Here is a 20,514-nt window from a genome sequence, read left to right on the forward strand (position 1 = left end):
ATGCATTTACAGTAGACCACATGGAGGTTTGTCTACATTAGAAACATTTGAACTTTTGAATTTGCATTTAAGTCACAGAGTTGAGAAGGAGAGAGTAAGACATTCCGGTTCACTGGATTCACAAACACTTTCATCGCACTTGCGCTTATTACGGGGGAAAAAAAAACTTCAAAATATTACATTGTTTAGACAAAGTGCAACTAATGTAAGATCACTACTAGCATCAGCAATTAATCATTTACTACTGAAAACTGTTGCGAAACGACGAATTCTTTCTGTGATTGTTAAAGTAACAACAGTCGACACTATCACACTTTCCATGTTTTCACGTCCCAACATGTAAGACATTCCACTGCCTATGCCATTTAATAGAAGTAAACATACAAGTGGGAGCACTCGCTACTGCCAACTTGTACACGATGGTATCTCAAGCCATAACTGTTGTAATTATCACTGTTGAAAAATGTGAAACGAATTCCGATACTAAAATTCAGAAGATTACAGAAGTTGAGGCAGTGAGGGCCACCTTTGGATGGCAACTGTGTTGGTTGGAAGGGGTGGAACACCCGGAAGACTGTCACGACTTGTTTCAAGCGCTGAATGTGTGAGGCTGCATTGAATTTATGTTTTCCATAATTTTAATTTTTTTAATTCTGTATACAATATTACAGTATTTACATTTTTACACTAGGTAACAATTGTGGTGTAAAGTGCTGTATCTAGTAGTGTGTATGGATTGTAACTAAAAATAATCAGTGTAAAAATTAAAACTTGATAAGATTTGGAAGAAAAGACAGTTTATATAGCAATATGTCCTCCAGCCACTTCTCATGAAAATTTATTTTGCCAGGAATGTGAACGAAATGGGAGGTTTCAAACGTGTAGGTTACCTGCAATAAAAATAAAAATTAATTAATTTTGGTTTTACATTCAACATGTAACCCATAATATTACTTATTTCAATCCTTTGGTATTGAACGAAATGGGAAGTTTCAAACGTGTAAGTTACCTGCAATAAAAAAAAAATTAAGTTAATTTTGGTTTTACATTCAACATGTAACCCATGATATTACTTATTTCAATCCTTTGGTAGTCGCGCAGGGCGTTGTCAATGCCCCACTCACATATACGGAGCTGTTAACTACATATTAAGTAAGCCTTACTTCTGAAACTTTCAGTACCTTTCTTAGAATTGATAAGGCAACAATAACAGTAAACATGTTTGAAGTTGGAGTTCGCATTCTCTAGATAATAATGGTTTCAGTGTGAGGGGTGACGTAGTGTTACAACAATGCTCCTGTTGTAACTAAACTGGCCACACTTGTGTAACAATAATAGCAATGGATGTTAAGTAGCGACTGTGTGCAGAGAAAAATCAAGCAAGTGGTCTGGAAAGGAAGATAAACAGTAAATCATGATTAGGAGTGAATAGACGTTCGAATATTACATGTGAACCAATATTGAATATTACCATCACTGTACATTAATTATAACATTGTGATAGGTATTAGAGTATTTCATATAGTTGTATAAATAAAAAAGAGCGATATTGTAATTGTTCACTAAAAAATAGCTGATAACCGACTATATTTGGGGTGTCAGCAATACCCAGCGCGACTTTTAATGTCACAAAGTTAGGCACGCCTGCTTAACGGTTAAAAGATTGTTAGTGCTAACAAGATGGCAAGGAAGCAAAGATGTGAGTGAAAGTCATCCAATTTTATAGCCTGGTCTCATAACTGCCTATCAGTGTCAGTGAGAAAGCAGCACCTTTATGATGCAGTCAGCAGCATACACAGTCACCTAGTATGGCTGAGAAATTGAGAAAACTACAAAAACTCCATTTCGGGGCTTGAACGTAGATCCCTCTAATGCGAAGACACAAAATCACTGCAAGACTAGCTGGGCTATGTCTGTTTCTTTCGTTTTGTTTGTGTTAGCATTCTAAACGCATCAGAAGATGCTTCCAATATGACAGCCTAGTAATGTCCAAATAGCCAAAATAATGGAAAGCTAAATATGAGATTTCCAAGGCGAAATAAGTAGTGAGTAACACTGCATTACACTAAGATACACGAGTATTATTGACTCTCATGTATTTTTATTTATAGGCTACAATTTGAAAATGATACAAAAAATTGCCTCCCACATAAGTAACCATTTTCTGTAAAATTGATTGTATTGTTTGCCAAAAATATTTTAGATCGATTAAAACTAACACAATTTAGAAGCTCGCAATTTTATTTATGAGTATCATTGCAGAACAGAAAATACTATAAATGTTCTGTGCAAAGAGAAGGACTCCATCAACATGATCCATCCCATTTAACCCTTCATTATTCGCGGGGGAGGGGGACACCTGTCAACCAGTGTGTTTCTTTTCATTGTTGTATTTTCTAGATGGGATTTACAACCATGAGGCTTTAAGTACCTTCAAAATCAATCTCACATAATAACGTTCTTCAGTTACAGTGTTGAAGTTGCTCATATAGGTTTTATTCTTCTGGGTGACAACTGTCAACGCGCGATTTTTTACACTACAGTTTCTGCAAAGTCTCGATAAATATTTATTATAATTTTTGTGAGTTATATTCTATATCATTAGGGATAATTTGTTCTATTGAACTTCAATTTTGTAAACTGATGTTTCTTTCTAACATTGCCTGGAAACTGATAAAACATAGGGTAGGTCTACAATCTTTCAAATTCCTTCAGAGATTAGAAGGCTACTGGAATTCAAGAATGTGCTAACGCCAGTCCCAGAACAACGGAATAGATCCAGGAGCCATTGTTATGAATATGGTAGGTCTCTAGAAAATGGTGTATGAAATCTTCAAAATAGGTATGTGCCGATTATTTGAGGTATATCTGTGTAAATTGCTTGTAAATAACTGTGTATTATAAAGAAATGTCTGCAGGAAGCATTCAAGAATAAATATTTTCCAAGGATAATCCTAGGACAAAAGAACAATAAAACACAAGATATTCAGGTACCTATTATATACAAAGATGTTCACAACAAAGCAAAAATTGTAACCGTGTTTTCAGTGTTAATTTTGTATGTATATATATATATATATATATATATATATATATATATATATATATATATATATATATATATATATATATGTAGAAAGTATTTGAAATTTACATTATATATTGATTATAAAGAAACTAATTGTTTGAAAACTATTTTTATATTTATTTATTAATAAATTGTGTATACTCCCTAGTAATACATTTATGTAACCATTCATATTGTAACTTTTATTCAACAATGATGTGACTTTTATTTCCAACTTTAACCACACACCCGTCAACAATGGGTATTCCACTCAACACAGCAACACCGTAGTCGTTATTGCACTCTACCGAACGACAATGACAATTCACGTGTATTATTGAGAAGAACAACAATGTACTCCTAATTTCAACTAATGTTCCCAAAGCACTATGTGCAGAACAAAACTGTCAGTTCACAGTTCGTTTGCCTTGGCTAGTTCTTCTAGCTTACTCACTCGTCTTCACGGTATGTCGAACCCCAAGCCTTCCAGATACAGTTCACTGCACTTCGAACCCAAGCCTTCTGGATACAGTTCACTGCACTTCGAACCCAAGCCTTCTGGATACAGTTCACTGCACTTCGAACCCAGATCCTCGCCTGGATGCTGCCACAGTTACGAACCCACTCAAGTTCACTGCACGTCGAACTCAGATCCTCGCCTGGTCGCTGACACAGTTGCTGTCCGTCGAACCCTGATCTCGAAGGCTGGCTTCATTGCTCGCTCGAAGACTCACGTTTAGACTGACTGACTTCCGAAGACTAACTCGAAGTCAGGTCCACCTTGCTCGCTGCCCAAGGCTGGCTCTCTCCCCCTCGCTACTGACTAACTAACTGACTTACTGAAGGCTCCTCGCGCTTTTATTTATTTACCACTATTATCTAAGAGTGTTCTGCGTCGCGAAATTTCTGGGCCTCCATAACAATCTGTTTCCAGACGTCTCCCTGCTCAGCACTGTAGTCTTTTTTTTCTCGCTCCGCGCCGCACCAAGTGTCCACCGCAGCTCGAGCTCCGCGTCCCCGCGCCTCCCTCTCGCCCCGTGTCGCGCTGGATGCGCGCGCACACTCTCCCGAGGCCACCAGGATTTTCTAGAACGCTTCAGACGCGTGCCACAATATTGAGAAGAATGTTCAAAATCATACTCTAAACCTTGGGTGACGGCTGTCCCCCACGCGACTGAACACGTTATGAAAAAGTACGAGAGTAATGAAGGGTCGAACTCCGATGAAAATGAGAAGAATATTGTTCAGTTATATAGGAAGGCCAGGAGACTAGTGGAGTAACTCCAAAGTCTGCCATTGGGCACAACAACACTCTAATATGTTTGAGCCCTCTGACAGAAAATATCGTCCTGAACTTCACATTTTATGTTTGCCCTTATTTCAATGCATATCATGCAAAGCAACGCTCAACCAATAATTACACAAAAAATATCCACCCATGTCGTAACTATTAGCCTTAAATTGTGGGCTAGTGTGAAGATTTGATAGGAAGTTTTGCCTGAATGTATACTCATGCCAGTTTTTCTTATTTTGCAACTATATTTAGTTGTGTAGGCCTATTTAATATTGCTGTATTAACTGTAGTGTTCAACAGCATTTGTCAAATATTACTGTATGTATGAACTATGTTGTTATTGGTAGCTATGTCTCTTTGTAAATGTACTGTATATTAGTTTTAGAAATAAGCCCAGTTTTTAATTTCCTTTTGACGTGTTCAGTATCATATTCTATGACCCTTAGGACGAAAACAAACAAATAAACAAATGATTGAAGGAACCAGTCAACAAACAAACGCGCGCGCGCGCACACGCACAGAGGTTATTTCATGTGTCAGTTTATTTACCTGCACTGGAAAACTGGAGGGCTGCAAATACGAGACTTCGATCCTGAAGAAAATGCTTGCTGTCACTGGAGGAATAGGGCAGGATTTACGAGGAATGCTAAACTTCACCTGCAAATGAAAAAATGTAAACCGTGTTGTTAATGAACAAATATTTTGTAGCCTTAGCATAGCTTATACTGCACTCCAATCATTGTGTCAGTCGTTCAGCTTACTTTTTACCTGAAGAAACAGGGATTCAATTCCCTGCACGATCAGCGACGTTTTAATGGCTATAATACATTTTATGTAGTCGGAATAGGACCATGAAATTGTTTAGTCAACTATCCAAAGAAAGGTTTGAACCTCATAAGTGACACCAATAAGGCATCACTCATGAGACAACTAAACCTGGAGATAATGGGGTAGGATGTCCAGTTTCTTTCCCCCTCCATCCACTTATTCATTTATGAGTTGAAACATATTACCCTAATCAGACTTCAGATTCTTCCTCGACACATATCGTCAAGTGATGTACTTACTGCCTGATAATAGACGTGTATATCAGCCAGAACCTCAATCAGAGGAAAGGGAAAATAAAAACATTTTAGCTTGTTTGCCATTCTCTTATCACTATTTCTCCATATCGTCTTATAATTTCAGTAGTTTGAAAGAAGTCGTTAAATATAGAGTAAATTTATTGCTCTACATTGTAAGCCTTCCTCAGTACAACTTACAGCCTATCATGGTTGGAAAGCGCAGTTGCCCTGAACATAATCAGTATAGGCCATTCGGTATCTTGTGAAACCTACCTGAAAAGAAGAAGTGGACTGGGAAGCTTTCCTCCTTCGCTGCACTTCCACTTGCAGGTAGCTAGCTCACTTACCCCCACCGTAAGGTTCTTACGGTGGACACAAGCATTTAGTTTCACGAGACAACGAATGATCTACCCATTACCTCATCCTCTACTAAAATGATCACAGTCATTAACAATAACAGTTACGTAATATTGGACATTCGATTGTTATGCTGTGTCTCAGTGATTTCAACTCCTATCTTTTGTCTTAGTAGAGCTGCAATTTTATATACGTACCATGGATAAATATATATATTTATCTATCCATGTACGTACTATTAAACATTTCCTAGAATCCATTATTGTAACATGCATAAATTTTTTTATGAAGAGTTAAAGACTACTACCTGGTATCGATATTTATATTAAACATATCTTCTCGCATAAGGTGCAGTTGTCAGAATCTAAAATGCCGAGTGCTTTGCTAGACAATCGTGCCTGTCTGAGTCAAGCTGCTACTGCTTCTTTCCAGATTTTCAGTGCATAATGTTTCTATATTTTTACAAATTTTTATTCTGTGTTATTTCAATTTGTTGCTTTTATTTTTTCGTTCAGATGATGTTTTGAATATTATTTTAGTGCAGGCGCGGACTGAGCAGGCTTTAGCCCTCCCCATTGGACCACAGCATACACTAGATATAAAATGCCTTTCAACACTTTCAAATAAAAATACTTTGTATTCAGTTTCGCAGTTTACAGTACGTCAGTAAATGGTCAGTGTATTACCCAAAACAGAACGTTTACCTACAATACTACTCGACTTGTTTAAATTCAGTAAATGTCGTTAATATCAAGCCAGCCATCCCTCCATATGCTATTCGGAGCAGTTGTAGATTTACGAGCTCAGTATCGCCTATTTGCAGCTGAAAAGCTGTTGAGTTCTTGAAAATATATAGATCAAAAGACAGCAGGGCAGTTAATGTTTTAATTGATAAAAACAGGCAGCAATAATCGAGGTAAAAAGAAAAAGATAGATTCCAATAATAGAAACAACACTGTTCTCTGCCCAGCATTTATTTACCACTTAGAGGCCATTGTGACAATGATCTATTCAACGTTACTACCTCAGTCCTCACTTCTATCTATCAGGTACCCAGGGCGTTTTGAAGGTCTTTTAGGTTTTAGAAGAGATGCAGACGATAACTGACGTTAAATTCAAAGAAGTTTCCCGAAGCGCTAATATTGCTTATCCCAAAGAAGGAGAACATTTTCGGTTGAAAATTTTAAAGTGTAAATAGTCATTAATTGTAGGCTTAATGGTTTTAAAGAGGGCGCTGAATATCACAGTCACGAAGATTATTGTTTTTATGTATGAACATTGTTCAGTGCAGAGCACAGGCATGTGTTCACTAAACTTATAGTTCAATGTGATCAAATACTGCGCTCTAATCATTACATTTCAAGAACTATTTTTATTTTTTTATTTTATTGGGTTATTTTACGACGCTGTATCAACATCTAGGTTATTTAGCGTCTGAATGATATGAAGGTGATAATGCCGGTGAAATGAGTCCGGGGTCCATCACCGAAAGTTACCCAGCATTTGTTCGTATTGGGTTGAGGGAAAACCCCGGAAAAAACCTCAACCACGTAACTTGCCCCAATCGGGATTCGATCCCGGGCCACCTGGTTTCGCAGCCAGACGCGCTGACTGTTACTCCACAGGTGTGGACCCAAGAACTATTTCCTTATACTGTGACTACTAGAGCATGATCATGGTGCTGACACTGCCTGCAAGCATAGCCGCATGTTTCAGTTCTGCGCTCACACAAGGTGATTTGGTCGCATTAGAATTTGTCCACTGCTTACACACTACAATTAAGGAAGAACCTGCAAAGTCCAAATCAGGATCTTTCAGCTACCACCTCAAAATGTTGAAACATTAATAAATATTTTCATGGATATGAGAAACAATGCTGAAAAACTTTTAAGTTCTTTTTGTAAACACTTCCCAGTGAGCCTCTTCAGTATCAACTGATATTACCATACTAAGTCGGCAAATCAATGGAGTGAATGTCACATCAAATAACCCTGAGGACTTGATTAGGATGCCATTTGTCATGGAACTGAAAAGTAGGTTAATTTTCAAAAGTGTTGTCACTTGAGGCATTTATTCCATCTAAATTCGGTGAACATAAGAAGATTTTAAGTACAGCACATATTTACGACAGCAATCTGATGGAAAACTCCACGACAGAACTAAGAGCTAAACTCGTTTTTGGCGAAAGAAGTGGGATGGAGTTACGGCTATCCAATCTAGGAGTGGTAAACACAATACGCTTCAGGCTGCAGTATAAGCCTTCTGCATTGTTCTTGTGAATGTCTCAGGTGGATTGTTTCTATAGTACCTTAATTTCTTTAAGAATTTCAAAGAGTGTGTTTGCTTCATTTATTTTCTATCAATTTTATGTTAAAACTGTAGCTCTGGTAGTAAGGAGATCTTATGGCAGTAAGTGTTCTACTTGCAGATTGATTTCTAAGTCTGATAAATATTTTTTTATTATTGTTACAGGGTTAATTTGGGCCTTCCTTGTTATTTTTACTATGGTTTTTTTTTATCCATGTAGCATCTGATAAACTTTTTATTTGTAGAGAAATTGTAGCTAGTTGTATCCACCTTCATTTGTTTTTCTACGATTTGTGGTTAGTATACAATTGTAATGCTGTTCTTGGAATAGTTTTTACTGCTCCTGCAATTAATCTTAAAGCATTATTTTGTACTGTCTATAGGTTGCTTAGTCTTGTCTTGTTGGCAGTTATTGGACCATCACCTGCATATTATCTAATAGCTGGTTCAGTGTAGATGGCATACCAGGTATGTTTTGTTCAATGTATCTAAGGAGCTACCGGTACCCACTTTTTTCCTGCCAGTCGTTTTAATATTCCAAACTTTTTGTCTATTTTGTTACAAGTTTTTTCTAGCCTATAGGCTATGCTTTTTCCAGGTTAATTTAATCCAATAACAAAAAGTAAAAGAGTCTGAAAAAAATAGTGTCACTTTAGACACTAAATGAACCTGAAAAAAGCATACTGGTATAGCCCTAGAGAAAACTAGTAACAAAATATACAAAAGGTTACGAATATCAAAACAACTGTCCACACCTGTGGAGTAACGGTCAGCGCATCTGGCCGCGAAATCAGGTGGCCTGGGTTCGAATCCCGGTCAGGGCAAGTTATCTGGTTGAGGTTTTTTCCGGGGTTTTCCCTCAACCCAATACGAGCAAATGCTGGGTAACTTTCGGTGTTGGACCTCGGACTCATTTCACCAGCATTATCACCTTCATATCATTCAGACGCTAAATAACCTAGATGTTGATACAGCGTCGTAAAATAACCCAATAAAACAAAACAAAAAATCAAAACAACTTACTTACTTACTTACAAATGGCTTTTAAGGAACCTGAAGGTTCATTGCCGCCCTCACATAAGCCCGCCATCAGTCCCTATCCTGTGCAAGATTAATCCAGTCCCTATCATCATATCCCACCTCCCTCAAATCCATTTTAATATTATCCTCCCATCTACGTCGCGGCCTCCCCAAAGGTCTTTTTCCCTCCGGTCTCCCAACTAACACTCTATATGCATTCCTGGATTCGCCCATACGTGCTACATGCCATGCCCATTGAAACATCTGGATTTAACGTTCCTAATTATGTCAGGTGAATACAATGCGTGCAGTTCTGCGTTGTGTAACTTTCTCCATTCTCCTGCAACTTCATTCCTCTTAGCCCCAAATATTTTCCTAAGCACCTTATTCTCAAACACCCTTAACCTATGTTCCTCTCTCAGAGTGAGAGTCCAAGTTTCACAACCATACAGAACAACCGGTAATATAGCTGTTTTATAAATTCTAACTTTCAGATTTTTTGACAGCAGACTAGATGATAAAAGCTTCTCAACCGAATAATAACACGCATTTTCCATATTTATTCTGCGTTTAATTTCCTCCCGAGTGTCATTTATATTTGTTACTGTTGCTCCAAGATATTTGAATTTTTCCACCCCTTCGAAGGATAAATCTCCAATTTTTATATTTCCATTTCGTACAATATTCTGATCACGAGACATAATCATATACTTTGTCTTTTCGGGATAATCAAAACAACTGGCAGGAAAAAATATGTACTCTGAACAAAACACATCACGTATGGTCTTCTAAAATGTACTTATGCTAATCAACACGAAAGCTAACAGCTAAACATTTTATCTGATAAAGATTCACCTCATAAAAATAATAATCACTACTGATGGCTTTTACTTTTACAAGAAAGTCAATACAGTATTTCCAATACGAATGAAGAACCCAGGTTTTAATAAATTCATAAATTTTCTCCATTCCTAGATTTATAGTGAAATATTCGTTTGAAGGCCAATTTATATCCGTATAAATAGGCCGAAGTTGTCTACCAACACTTCTTGCACTTCCGTGAAATTCGTTTTCTGAATGAGCATTCTCTGCATCTTCGTTTTTAATACTAGTTTTTTTATTATAATATTCCACAACAGTCTCTTTCACATTTTGTTTTCTAACCTCAACTTTCGAAGTATAATCATCACAAATTTTTTCATGCTCAGTTCCTGAATAATCACTTTTTCGATTTTCATTTAGATCGGAATTATCTTCTTGTATTTCTCCACGACTTACAGAGACATAAAAATCTTTATATCTAAAATCCATATTTCTATGCAATTTTCAAAACTAAAACTAAATTTATTCCAGAGCAATGAAAATTGAACAATATGTTTGATCCAGCAAGCAATTCAGAACGCGTTCCGAACTAATAACAAATACATTACTATAATAATACCGGACAGTTTAGTATTCTGCGCGCGAACGGCGCAAGTGCTGCTACCTAGGCGGCAGGGTGTGTTGAAACTCGCGAAGCAAACTGTAGTCTATTATAACGTAGATTGTTACTGGGTTAGTAAATAGTGTATGTGCTATTTACTGTATAACTGCTACAATTACAGCATTACAAACTGCTCCAAATAGTACTTTCGATTTTCGAGGGATCATAAAACGTGAGTCAACAACATTCTTTAGTAGGCCTAATGCCTTCGTCTCTGTGTTGATAGAACAATAAAAATTAGTGTTTTTATTTAGGCAATATAAATGAATAGAAGTTAAAATGTATTGGAAATTTTAAGGTTTTATCAAATTGAGTTTTATTGTTGTCCACATGCCTTTACGAATTATTAAAAGCATCATATTACCACAGTTGGGGGTGAGACTGCCCAAGAAGATAAGATAACCAAGATCTGTGTACAACGGTGGTACAACTAATGGTCTGGAGAAGACTGTGGAAAATTGACTTCATTGCAGAATGTGATTGTATATTATTTGTATATTATTGTTGACATCTTGTATGTTGGAATAACAAGCTATGTAACCGCATATTTATTATGTAGGTATTCACTTTGACGATGCCATGAAATCACTGTATTTCCTAAGTCTAATATCTATCTGTCTGTCTGCCTCCCTACCTACATCTAGTATATACACTCACGAAGCTAAATACGTAATAAATATGCATTCATAGGTAGTTGCTAACCACTATGATCGCTACTATCGCCTCATTACAGACAATACGAAATAGTACCAGCACAGTCTATGTATTGTTCCTAGTACCTACCCTCAACAACTCAAACTTCGTGACTGTATATAGATACTAAAGACTGTGATATTACTGTCAAATTTATCTTTGCAGTTGTCAGCAATGGGTGTATAATGCGTTATTGTAAATTCATTCTTAATGTCGGAATTAATTTTGTCTCACTAAAGCAAAGAAAAAAAATGTAACAATTAAGGAAAGTAATACGAAGTATACAATATTTCTCATAATATCCAGCTTTGATACAAAATAATGTTACATTAAATACTATTCAACATTTCTTAAGTGTCTCGTATATTATTCCACATTAGTACAGTACCTCACGTTTTAGACAATAGTCCGATTCCCGCTGTATTAATATTTGTATTTGTGGACATAATTCCGCTAGATGTCAGTTCCGCGATATTTCGCACATGGACTCTTGATTTCGCACTCAAGTCAATGCTGCTGCTGCTAGTATATAGCTGTCCGCTGTTATCAAATACCTTACCATAGTAAGTATTTGCTAATAATATCGAACGTCTTTCGATCCATGCCCCAGTTGTGTACGGTCTCAGAACTATTAGTTCGGGATTTTATGTTGTTGGAACGTTTCTTGAACTGTTCTTTCATGGCCTTCTGAGTTTCTTCTCATATTAAAATTATATTCGTCTTCCGAACTTAATTCGTCATAAAATATATTATCATTATCACCTTCCAAATCACTCATGATCGACTATTTTTTTTTATTTTAACCTGCCCAGTCTGTAAGATTATTAGGGCCAAATTAAAGAAGTACCTAATTTCTCACGCCTTCTATTCTGTAGGTGAATTCATTACATTCAATAACGCTTCATGCATATTTCTCTGTTGTATTATGTATTGATACTAAAACTTTGTGTTGTACTAGGAGACTATATTGTAAAACTCTTCTGTATATATTTCAACTAGACTGTGACTATAATTTTTATATAATTAGGCCTAAGACTTTATAGTATTATTAAGATTTTTTTCTCGTTTGACATGTTACATATTCTAGCTGTGAAGCAATGTACGAATACCATGGAATATAAATAAATATGATACAAGTATTTTAACTGTAACTTCAGATTAAACCATCTGCGCATGCGTCAACAGTGCCTGCTCTTAATCGAGAACAGAGAACCAATTTCATCGTTCCAAACGAGTTATAATGTACGCTGAAACATGTAACTGGGAGTTTAGAATCGATACGGAATCAGTTCTAGTCTTGTTGGAACATACTGTAACTTTTATTTCAAACAAGAATGTAACTTTTATTTAAAACAACAATAATCACTTTCTATAATTGAATGTAAACACTCCCGTCAACAATGGGATTTCCACTCCACACAGCAACACAGTATTCGTTATTGCACTCCACAGACGACAATGACAATTCACTTGGATTATTGAGAACAACAATGTACTACTAATCTTAACTAATGTTCACAAAGCACTATTTACAACACAAAACAGTCAGTTCTCAGTTCGTTTGCCTTGGCTAGTTCTTCTAGCTCAGTCACTCAAGTTCACAGAATATCGAACCCAGGACTTGCAAGAGTCAGTCCACTGAACTTCCAACTCAGGTCCCCCAACTGGGGTCCGCTGCACTCGAACCAAGGGCTCCGGATACGCCGCACTGCCCAGGACGCTCCCAACAGCTGCGGACACACACAAGTCGAACTCGGGTCTCGAAGCTGGCTTCACTGCTACACAGGACTGGCTGGCTTGCTGACCAAAAACTAGCAACGACTGCAACTCACTAACTCCGAAGGCTGCTCGCTTTTATAAGTTAAGCCATACTTTCCAGAAACTACGATTTCGCGATCATTCTCGTTACAACAATCAGTTCGCCTGGCTTCCAGCTTCCCCCTTTTTCCTCGCACCCCCAGCACATGCCATAGGAAGTAGATGCGTGCGCAACTTAATTTTCCGCTCCCAGCCACTGCCGACCTCGCCCTCCTTCTGCCGGTCGCGAGATCGAATCCCGGCTGTCACATTGCTCCCATCTTTAGGGCTGTCCGTCTCGGACAGTCCCTTGGTAGGCCGCTAGTCGGTCCAACATTTGGGTCCTCCAGCCACTCCCTCCTTGATGTGGTGTCATCCCATCCTGGGCTTGGCTGGGTGGCGATTACTCGTACTGCATGGGGGCGCCATCTTGCTCCCCCACTTGGCCCTCCAAGGAGAGCTCGCTGGCCATGGGTTGATCTTCGGCGTCCATCAGGAACACTTCATCCTGACCAAGACGGAGTATATGGCGCCGGACGTCCACCGTTGCATCGAGTAACCGCATGGCGTCGAGTCCCAGGACGACGTCCTCGGTGATGTTGGCGACGAACACCCACATCTCCAGTTTCCTCTTCCCCAAGGTCAGGTCCAGGAAGACCTCTCTCTGGATGGGCAAGCTCTCGCCTGAAGCAGTACTTAGCTCGTATCGGCGCTCTAGCCTGGCGATCCACCAATGCGAGGATGTGCTTGTTTTCCTCAGCATGTTTGTCCATCACCTCACTCGTCTTGTCCAGCAACTCACTCGTCTGCTCTTGACGACGCTCGAGATCGCGGATTTTGCCGTCGAAATGGTCTACATCCTGTCTTAGTTCGGTCACTGTCTCGTTTATAGTTGCAAAATTCTGGTTTAGTTTATCCAAATCGGCCTTAAGTTCGTCTTTCACGATGTTAACAATTCCATCTACATGAGTCGAAACGCTACTGATTTGCATAGCAACGTCACTTTTAATTTCCGTTTTCACCTCACTAATATCGTTCTTCATTTCTGCTTTTAGTTCACTTAAGTTGTTTTTCATTTCTGCAATGGCTTGCAGGATCTGCTGTAGGTTCTCCATTATGTCGATAATATCTCGCTTCTGACACCAATTTTTAACTTTTATTTCAAACAAGAATGTAACTTTTATTTAAAACAACAATAATCGCTTTCTATAATTGAATGTAAACACTCCCGTCAACAATGGGTATTCCACTCCACACAGCAACACAGTATACGTGATTGCACTCCACAGACGACAATGACAATTCACGTGGATTATTGAGAACAACAATGTATTGCTAATCTTAACTAATGTTCACAAAGCACTATTTACAAAACAAAACTGTCAGTTCTCAGTTCGTTTGCCTTGGCTAGTTCTTCTAGCTCAGTCACTCATGTTCACAGAATATCGAACCCAGGACTTGCAAGAGTCAGTCCACTGAACTTCCAACTCAGGTCCCCCAACTGCGGTCCACTGCACTCGAACGAAGGGCTCCGGATATGCCGCACTGCCCAGGACGCTCCCAACAGCTGCGGACACACACAAGTCGAACTCGGGTCTCGAAGCTGGCTTCACTGCTACACAGGACTAGCTGGCTTGCTGAACAAAGACTAGCAACGACTGCAACTCACTAACTTCGAAGGCTGCTCGCTTTTTATAAGTTAAGCCATACTTTCCAGAAACTACGATTTCGCGATCATTCTCGTTACAACAATCAGTTCGCCTGGCTTCCAGCTTCCCCCTTCTTCCTCGCACCCCTAGCACATGCCCTAGGAAGTAGATGCGTGCGCAACTTCATTTGCCGCGCCCAGCCACTGCCGACCTCGCCCTCCTTCTGCCAGTCGCGAGATCGAATCCCGGCTGTCACAATACAAGCACATGAGCAGGCAGTTCAGAATCGATTCTGAATCATGCTGAAACAAACCTAATAATAGCGTAGGTGGAAACCTTCGAATGTACAGTCACTCGTCGCTACTTTTGCAGATTGCAGAGCTGCAGTACAAAATATTGCGCAACTCTTGTACTGCGATGTATGAACAACGGTGCAACCCGAAAAGCAGTGGCTACCGAACCAGCTGCTGAACTCTGTTTCATAAATCTGACAAGTCCTACAATCAGACAATTCTACAAATACGGTATGTCAGAATATTGTTGTTTTCTGACAATTCTTACCTGCTTTGACAAATACAATTTCTGAATTGTTAACAACATTTCATAAACATGACAATGACAGATAAAGCAAAGGTGTTTCTACACGGTGAAATTTTCCATGCGTTTATGCAATATGAGAGAATATTGAAAGAATCAAGTTGAAAACTAACGTTCAATTCAGATGTATGCAGATTTTGTCTACACAGTGTGCCGTATTGAACGTCAACTTCATCACATATATATAATACAGACGTGGACAAATTATTAGACAAAATTAATTATATGTGTAACGAAGCTGTATTTATCGGTAGAAATAATGAACAAAAATTTATTTTGCACAGATATAACGAACAGAAACTTGAGTCTGGAGGTTACTAATATTTTGTGAACATTCCCTTATTCTTTATTAACACGTTGATTTTGTCAGGGATGCTGAAAACCAAAGTTTGACACTTTCTTTGAATATCAGCATCATTTAGCCAGATATCAGACAGTGCTTAAATGAGTCAATGTTTTATTGTAAGCCTCTTTTTGTTCACTTTCTTCTTCAGTACAGATCACAGATTTTCAAGTTCTTTCATGTCCGGTCTTCTTGCAGGCCATGGGAGAATATCTTCTGCAGTATATAATTAAAACACCAGTAGTACCAACATAGCCAGAAAAAATACACTTATAACCATTGGAAAAGTATACTAGAAGATGTAAACAATCATATTTACAACAATAGAGACTCTGTGAATTATACTGATAGTTGATATGACGAATTATATTATGTTTCCAAGAAAAAGTTTTAGTCTAATAATTTGTCCACGTCTGTAATTAATAAATATCAATCCGCTACTTAGGTCTACTTGAATCGCAAAATTGTGGTTGAACACCCCATAGGCACTCATATTTGCGATAATCTTCAATAATCGTAATTTCCGCCTTTTTCAGCTTAAGTCCACCATCACCAAACAAAAGAATTTTCAGTTTATTCACGGCCACCTAGAATAATCAACTGCTCGCCACATGCTGCTGTTGAATGAAATATGCACGAGATACTCATTGCTGTTCATGGACTGTTTTGTCGCACAATATTACAAAATCTCCACACACACTTACACTGATCCACATCTAAGCACATCTTCCAACAGATCTTAGCACGCAGGCTTTCACAGCCAGTGTCTAGTTGAAATGGAGCTTCCAGGCTAAGATGCCGTGGTCTACTGGTGCAGATGTTTCGTCTACTACTGCGGCAGACATCTTCAGTGGTTAGGTATCCTAGGTCGAAGTCTCCTTCTAGGGGTACCTGTAGCAACTGATGACCTGACTGGTTGCTTGTCCTTATTTATAGAGCCGGGGATTGGCCTTGGTATTCCGTTGTTGCGGCGATCCGCACCCGTTGGATCACTGTGGCCTTGGCCACAGGAAAGAGACACCAATGTATCTTCATGGTGTGAACCAGGCTTTTGGCCCCGAGCATGCGCAATGTGGCATTCTTTGACTTAGAAAATACTCGAGCCACTCAACATTTCTGTCCCTCACTGTACATGACGTGTCTTTAGAGTTCTATACTTCTAGCACATTCATCAGCAAATTAAATTTAGGACTGCAATTATTTTGAGAAAGTACTTCTGACATTTCTCCTTTACATTGGGCCTAATACTCATAATGATGATGACATTGTATTATATATAATTAGTCTCATATTATTTCTCCTTTAAATTATATTATATATGTACTTAATCTTGTCTCATAATTATTTACCCTCCATTTTCTCACAATTGATTTTCCATTCAACACTTAAAATCAACTGAATTATCACAACAAGTGGACTGTAAAACTGAAAGAACGTCAAGAAGTCTGATCTGTAAACATGTGATCATTCTGTGATTGAATAATGATACACATCTTGAAACTACTGTATCTTGCACACACCTCTGCCCCCTTCCCCCTGTACAGTAATCATGTAATTTTGCTCCTGACCCCAGAATTCTATGACCCTGTTTTCATTGAGAAAGCAATACCTGAAAGGAAAGTATTTTAAAGATCCTCAGAGGAAGAACAATTGTTTGTATGCATGTGAAGTCTGACTAGTGTAATATGTAGATAGTCGGTGATGTATGCAATGGAGGGGGAAAGGAACTAGCCACCCTACTCCATTATCTCCTGGCATAGCTGCCTCATAAGTGGTGCCTTCTTAATATCACTGTTTTCGGACAGTTGACTAAACAACAATGACCAATGGTTCCCAGACTTTTTGAAGCCGCAACCCACTTTTGGGTGAGACTTCTGTATGCGATCTCACTACCGAACTGTAGGGTACTTAGCCCCATTGGAAAAATACAAATCCCTATAAAATCGAATAGAACGATAATTTTACTCAAAATTAGTGCAAACCACCCAAAAAACAACTGAAATAGAACAAATACAGTGCAATAATGACATGAAATATTACATGAAGATCATTTCTAGTAGCCTATTTTGCTGATATTTTCGCACACTTAAACACTTTGAATAGCACGAGTTTGCAAGGCCAAGATATTAACATAACAACAGCCAGGGATAAAATCATAGGATTTATAAAGAAACTTGATTTCTGGTCTACATTACTTAACAAAAAAGAAATGTGATACATTCCAGTGGATTAAAGAATTCTTGGGAAATGATACGACAAATACCGAGTTTGTTAAATTAAGTTTGCACAATTCTAAACAGCTCTTCGAGTATTTTCTGGAAGACACTCACAGAGCAACACTAAATCCATTCTCGCAGAGTGTAGACCAGTTGTGGATCAAAAGAATGCATGAATACTTCGATCTTGCAGAACAAACTCTTAAATTTCTTTTTATAATATTTGCAACCTTGCATTTGTGCAAAATAAGCTTCTCGTCTATAATTGTCATCAAGACAAAGATGAGAACTCTCACTGAACTTTAAAGTGGTATCACTTTGTGTGTATCGAATAGAGTCCAGATTTGACAGATACTTCCTGAGAAACAGGCACATTTGTCGCAGTAATAAAATTATTTTTTACTTTAGTATAAAACTACTGAAACTTTTTTTATTATGTTAAATGTTATTTATGTTTCTGAACACACAGCAAGTGTATGTTAGTAAGGCGTTTTTGTTTTATTTTGTAAATAATCTCGCAACCCCTCAGCTATTTACATGACCTCCCGTTTGGGAACCATTGCTATGACATTCAGTGCAACACGACAAAATCAAGAAAAGGAGTTCGAAAAGTATTACAAGAAACTCACGAACTCAACGTCACAGTCAGACCTCGACAGGATGGTGTTGGTGTCTATGTATGTATGAAATAAGTCACAGCCTTTTAACGCCAACTTTATTTGAGCCTTCTTGTCTCAAACATGCAGCTTGTAAGCGCACACTTCAACTGATATTCATTCATTACAGAAGGAAAATTTAGGTTAGGAAGGGTCTTGATGTCAAACAGAAATGGCAGTTCATATGATGCGCTTATTCACAACAGAAGAAAACAAGATCTATAAGCAACTCAGTCTTACATCAATAAGCACAGATTCCAATGCCATACATAGTATTAAGTGAAACATTAAATAGCAATTTTCGTAAGCAACTGTTTATATAAGTTACAAAGTACTGTGTATATATATATATATTTTGGCAGTTTCAGAAACCAGGCCTGATTCTTTGTAGTATTGTTCCACATATCACATTCAAAGCTTCAGTTTACAAGTGTAAGAATATCATGAGGAGCACCTTCCTCACACACGTGCTTTCAATTATAAAATATTGATGTATACCAAAAATTCTACTGTAAAATATCACCGTGGTCAAAGACATGTGTGAAAGTAGAAGTCTTGTGAACTATTTCGATTACTTTTCTTTCAAAGCAGATTGAAAAATAAATTAGTTTTCATAAAAATTTAAGTGATGATTGTGTATAAGTAATCACAAATATCTCCTGAAGAAACGTTGAGAAACCCGTGTAACTTCATTTTTAGCAAAATGTTTTTATGCACAAGTAACTTACAATGGAGGAGGGATATAGAAGTTATAGCAACACACGCGCACATATACAGATGTACACACATACGTACATACAATCTTTCCATTTGTAAAGTATATTGACAAAATAATTATATTATGCTAATATCTTACACAAAAATATAACACAGCACAAATTTCAATATGTGGTCGATTTGAACATAAGCAGTTCATGATGACTTCCTTCTTGGTCGTCCTCCTCACATTCAACTTGAATTCTTTTCTTCTTTGGTTTCTGAAACACAAGACAACAGAGTTTTAAATTAAGAGGCGACCGAGCCATGTTCTGGCACTTCGCACACACAAGGTTGTGGACCAATGAGGTTGAAAGTACACATTTTTCTCGTTCATCTTTACCAGAAGGCTCAAATTGTTACCAAGAGCTGAGAATGGAGTAATGCCGAGTGTGTAAGTATTCATCTTTATTTGAAACTTTTCGCACACAGATAAGATGTCAACGGCTTTATTTCCTCATCCGATAAAAGCTCTGATTTTTCCCCACCTAAAAATCCAACACCTTCAACTGAGTTTGAATCTGCAACAGTAACCAACAGACTACAAACATTTCAATTTTTACTTCTTAATGAAAAAGGAAGAATCAATGCTTGCATGTGTTATAATATTGGGAAGCCAAGTTAACTAAGCACGTCCATAAAAGCCAGCAGACAGAAGAGAAACGTAACCGAGTACAATTTACTTCAAAAGTATAAAAAATGTTCGCAATATGCACTTCGTAAGATCTGTATTTAAAATCACTTCGACTTCCTTTTTAATACCTACGTACAATGAATAACATTATACATTAATCACATCTTGCTTTAATGATTTTGTTTTAACATCTAGACAATGCATTTTTTTATCTCTCTTTACTAAAGCATTGCATTTAAAAGAGACCGCTGCTTAAAAGAGGTTAACAGTGTTCACAATCTGAGATCTGACTGAACTTCAATTACATACTGTTCATATTAAACCACCGATTTTATTTCACTGCGATGTAGAAAGCTGCAGCTGCAGCTGCACATAGCAACTATGAGAACAGTTAGCTTTCAAACCTGAAACCACCCCCTCCACTTACGCGGGTAAGGAAGGATTTGAAACCTGTTGCTTGTGTTGAGAGTTATAACCACATAGGAACTGTGGAGCATTTTTGCAAAAGTCGATAGATGCAGAAATCAGATTTTACAGAAATTACAATTTTTAATTTAAACATACAAATATTTATTTTACAA

General features: G+C 37.8%; 1 protein-coding gene and 1 long non-coding RNA gene across 2 annotated transcripts in view; both read right to left on the bottom strand.

Moving 5' to 3' along the window:
- Positions 1–604: 604 nt before the first annotated feature.
- On the bottom strand, positions 605–12,514 carry LOC138695140 (uncharacterized). The gene is made up of 3 exons (XR_011331074.1): positions 9,965–12,514; positions 4,911–5,018; positions 605–890 (listed from the first exon to the last, which is right to left on the bottom strand). It is a non-coding gene; the product is annotated as an uncharacterized lncRNA (long non-coding RNA).
- Positions 12,515–18,585: 6,071 nt separating this feature from the next.
- Positions 18,586–20,514, bottom strand: part of LOC138695142 (synaptic vesicle membrane protein VAT-1 homolog-like) — a 65,015-nt gene continuing 63,086 nt past the window's right edge. Inside the window, exon 9 of the mRNA XM_069819573.1 lies at positions 18,586–19,520. Within this exon, the coding sequence (XP_069675674.1) occupies positions 19,492–19,520 (29 nt within the window). The 3' untranslated portion in view covers positions 18,586–19,491. The remainder of the gene's footprint in view (positions 19,521–20,514) is intronic.

This window comes from Periplaneta americana, chromosome 2 (assembly GCF_040183065.1).
Source record: "Periplaneta americana isolate PAMFEO1 chromosome 2, P.americana_PAMFEO1_priV1, whole genome shotgun sequence".
Lineage (NCBI taxonomy): Eukaryota > Metazoa > Arthropoda > Insecta > Blattodea > Blattidae > Periplaneta > Periplaneta americana.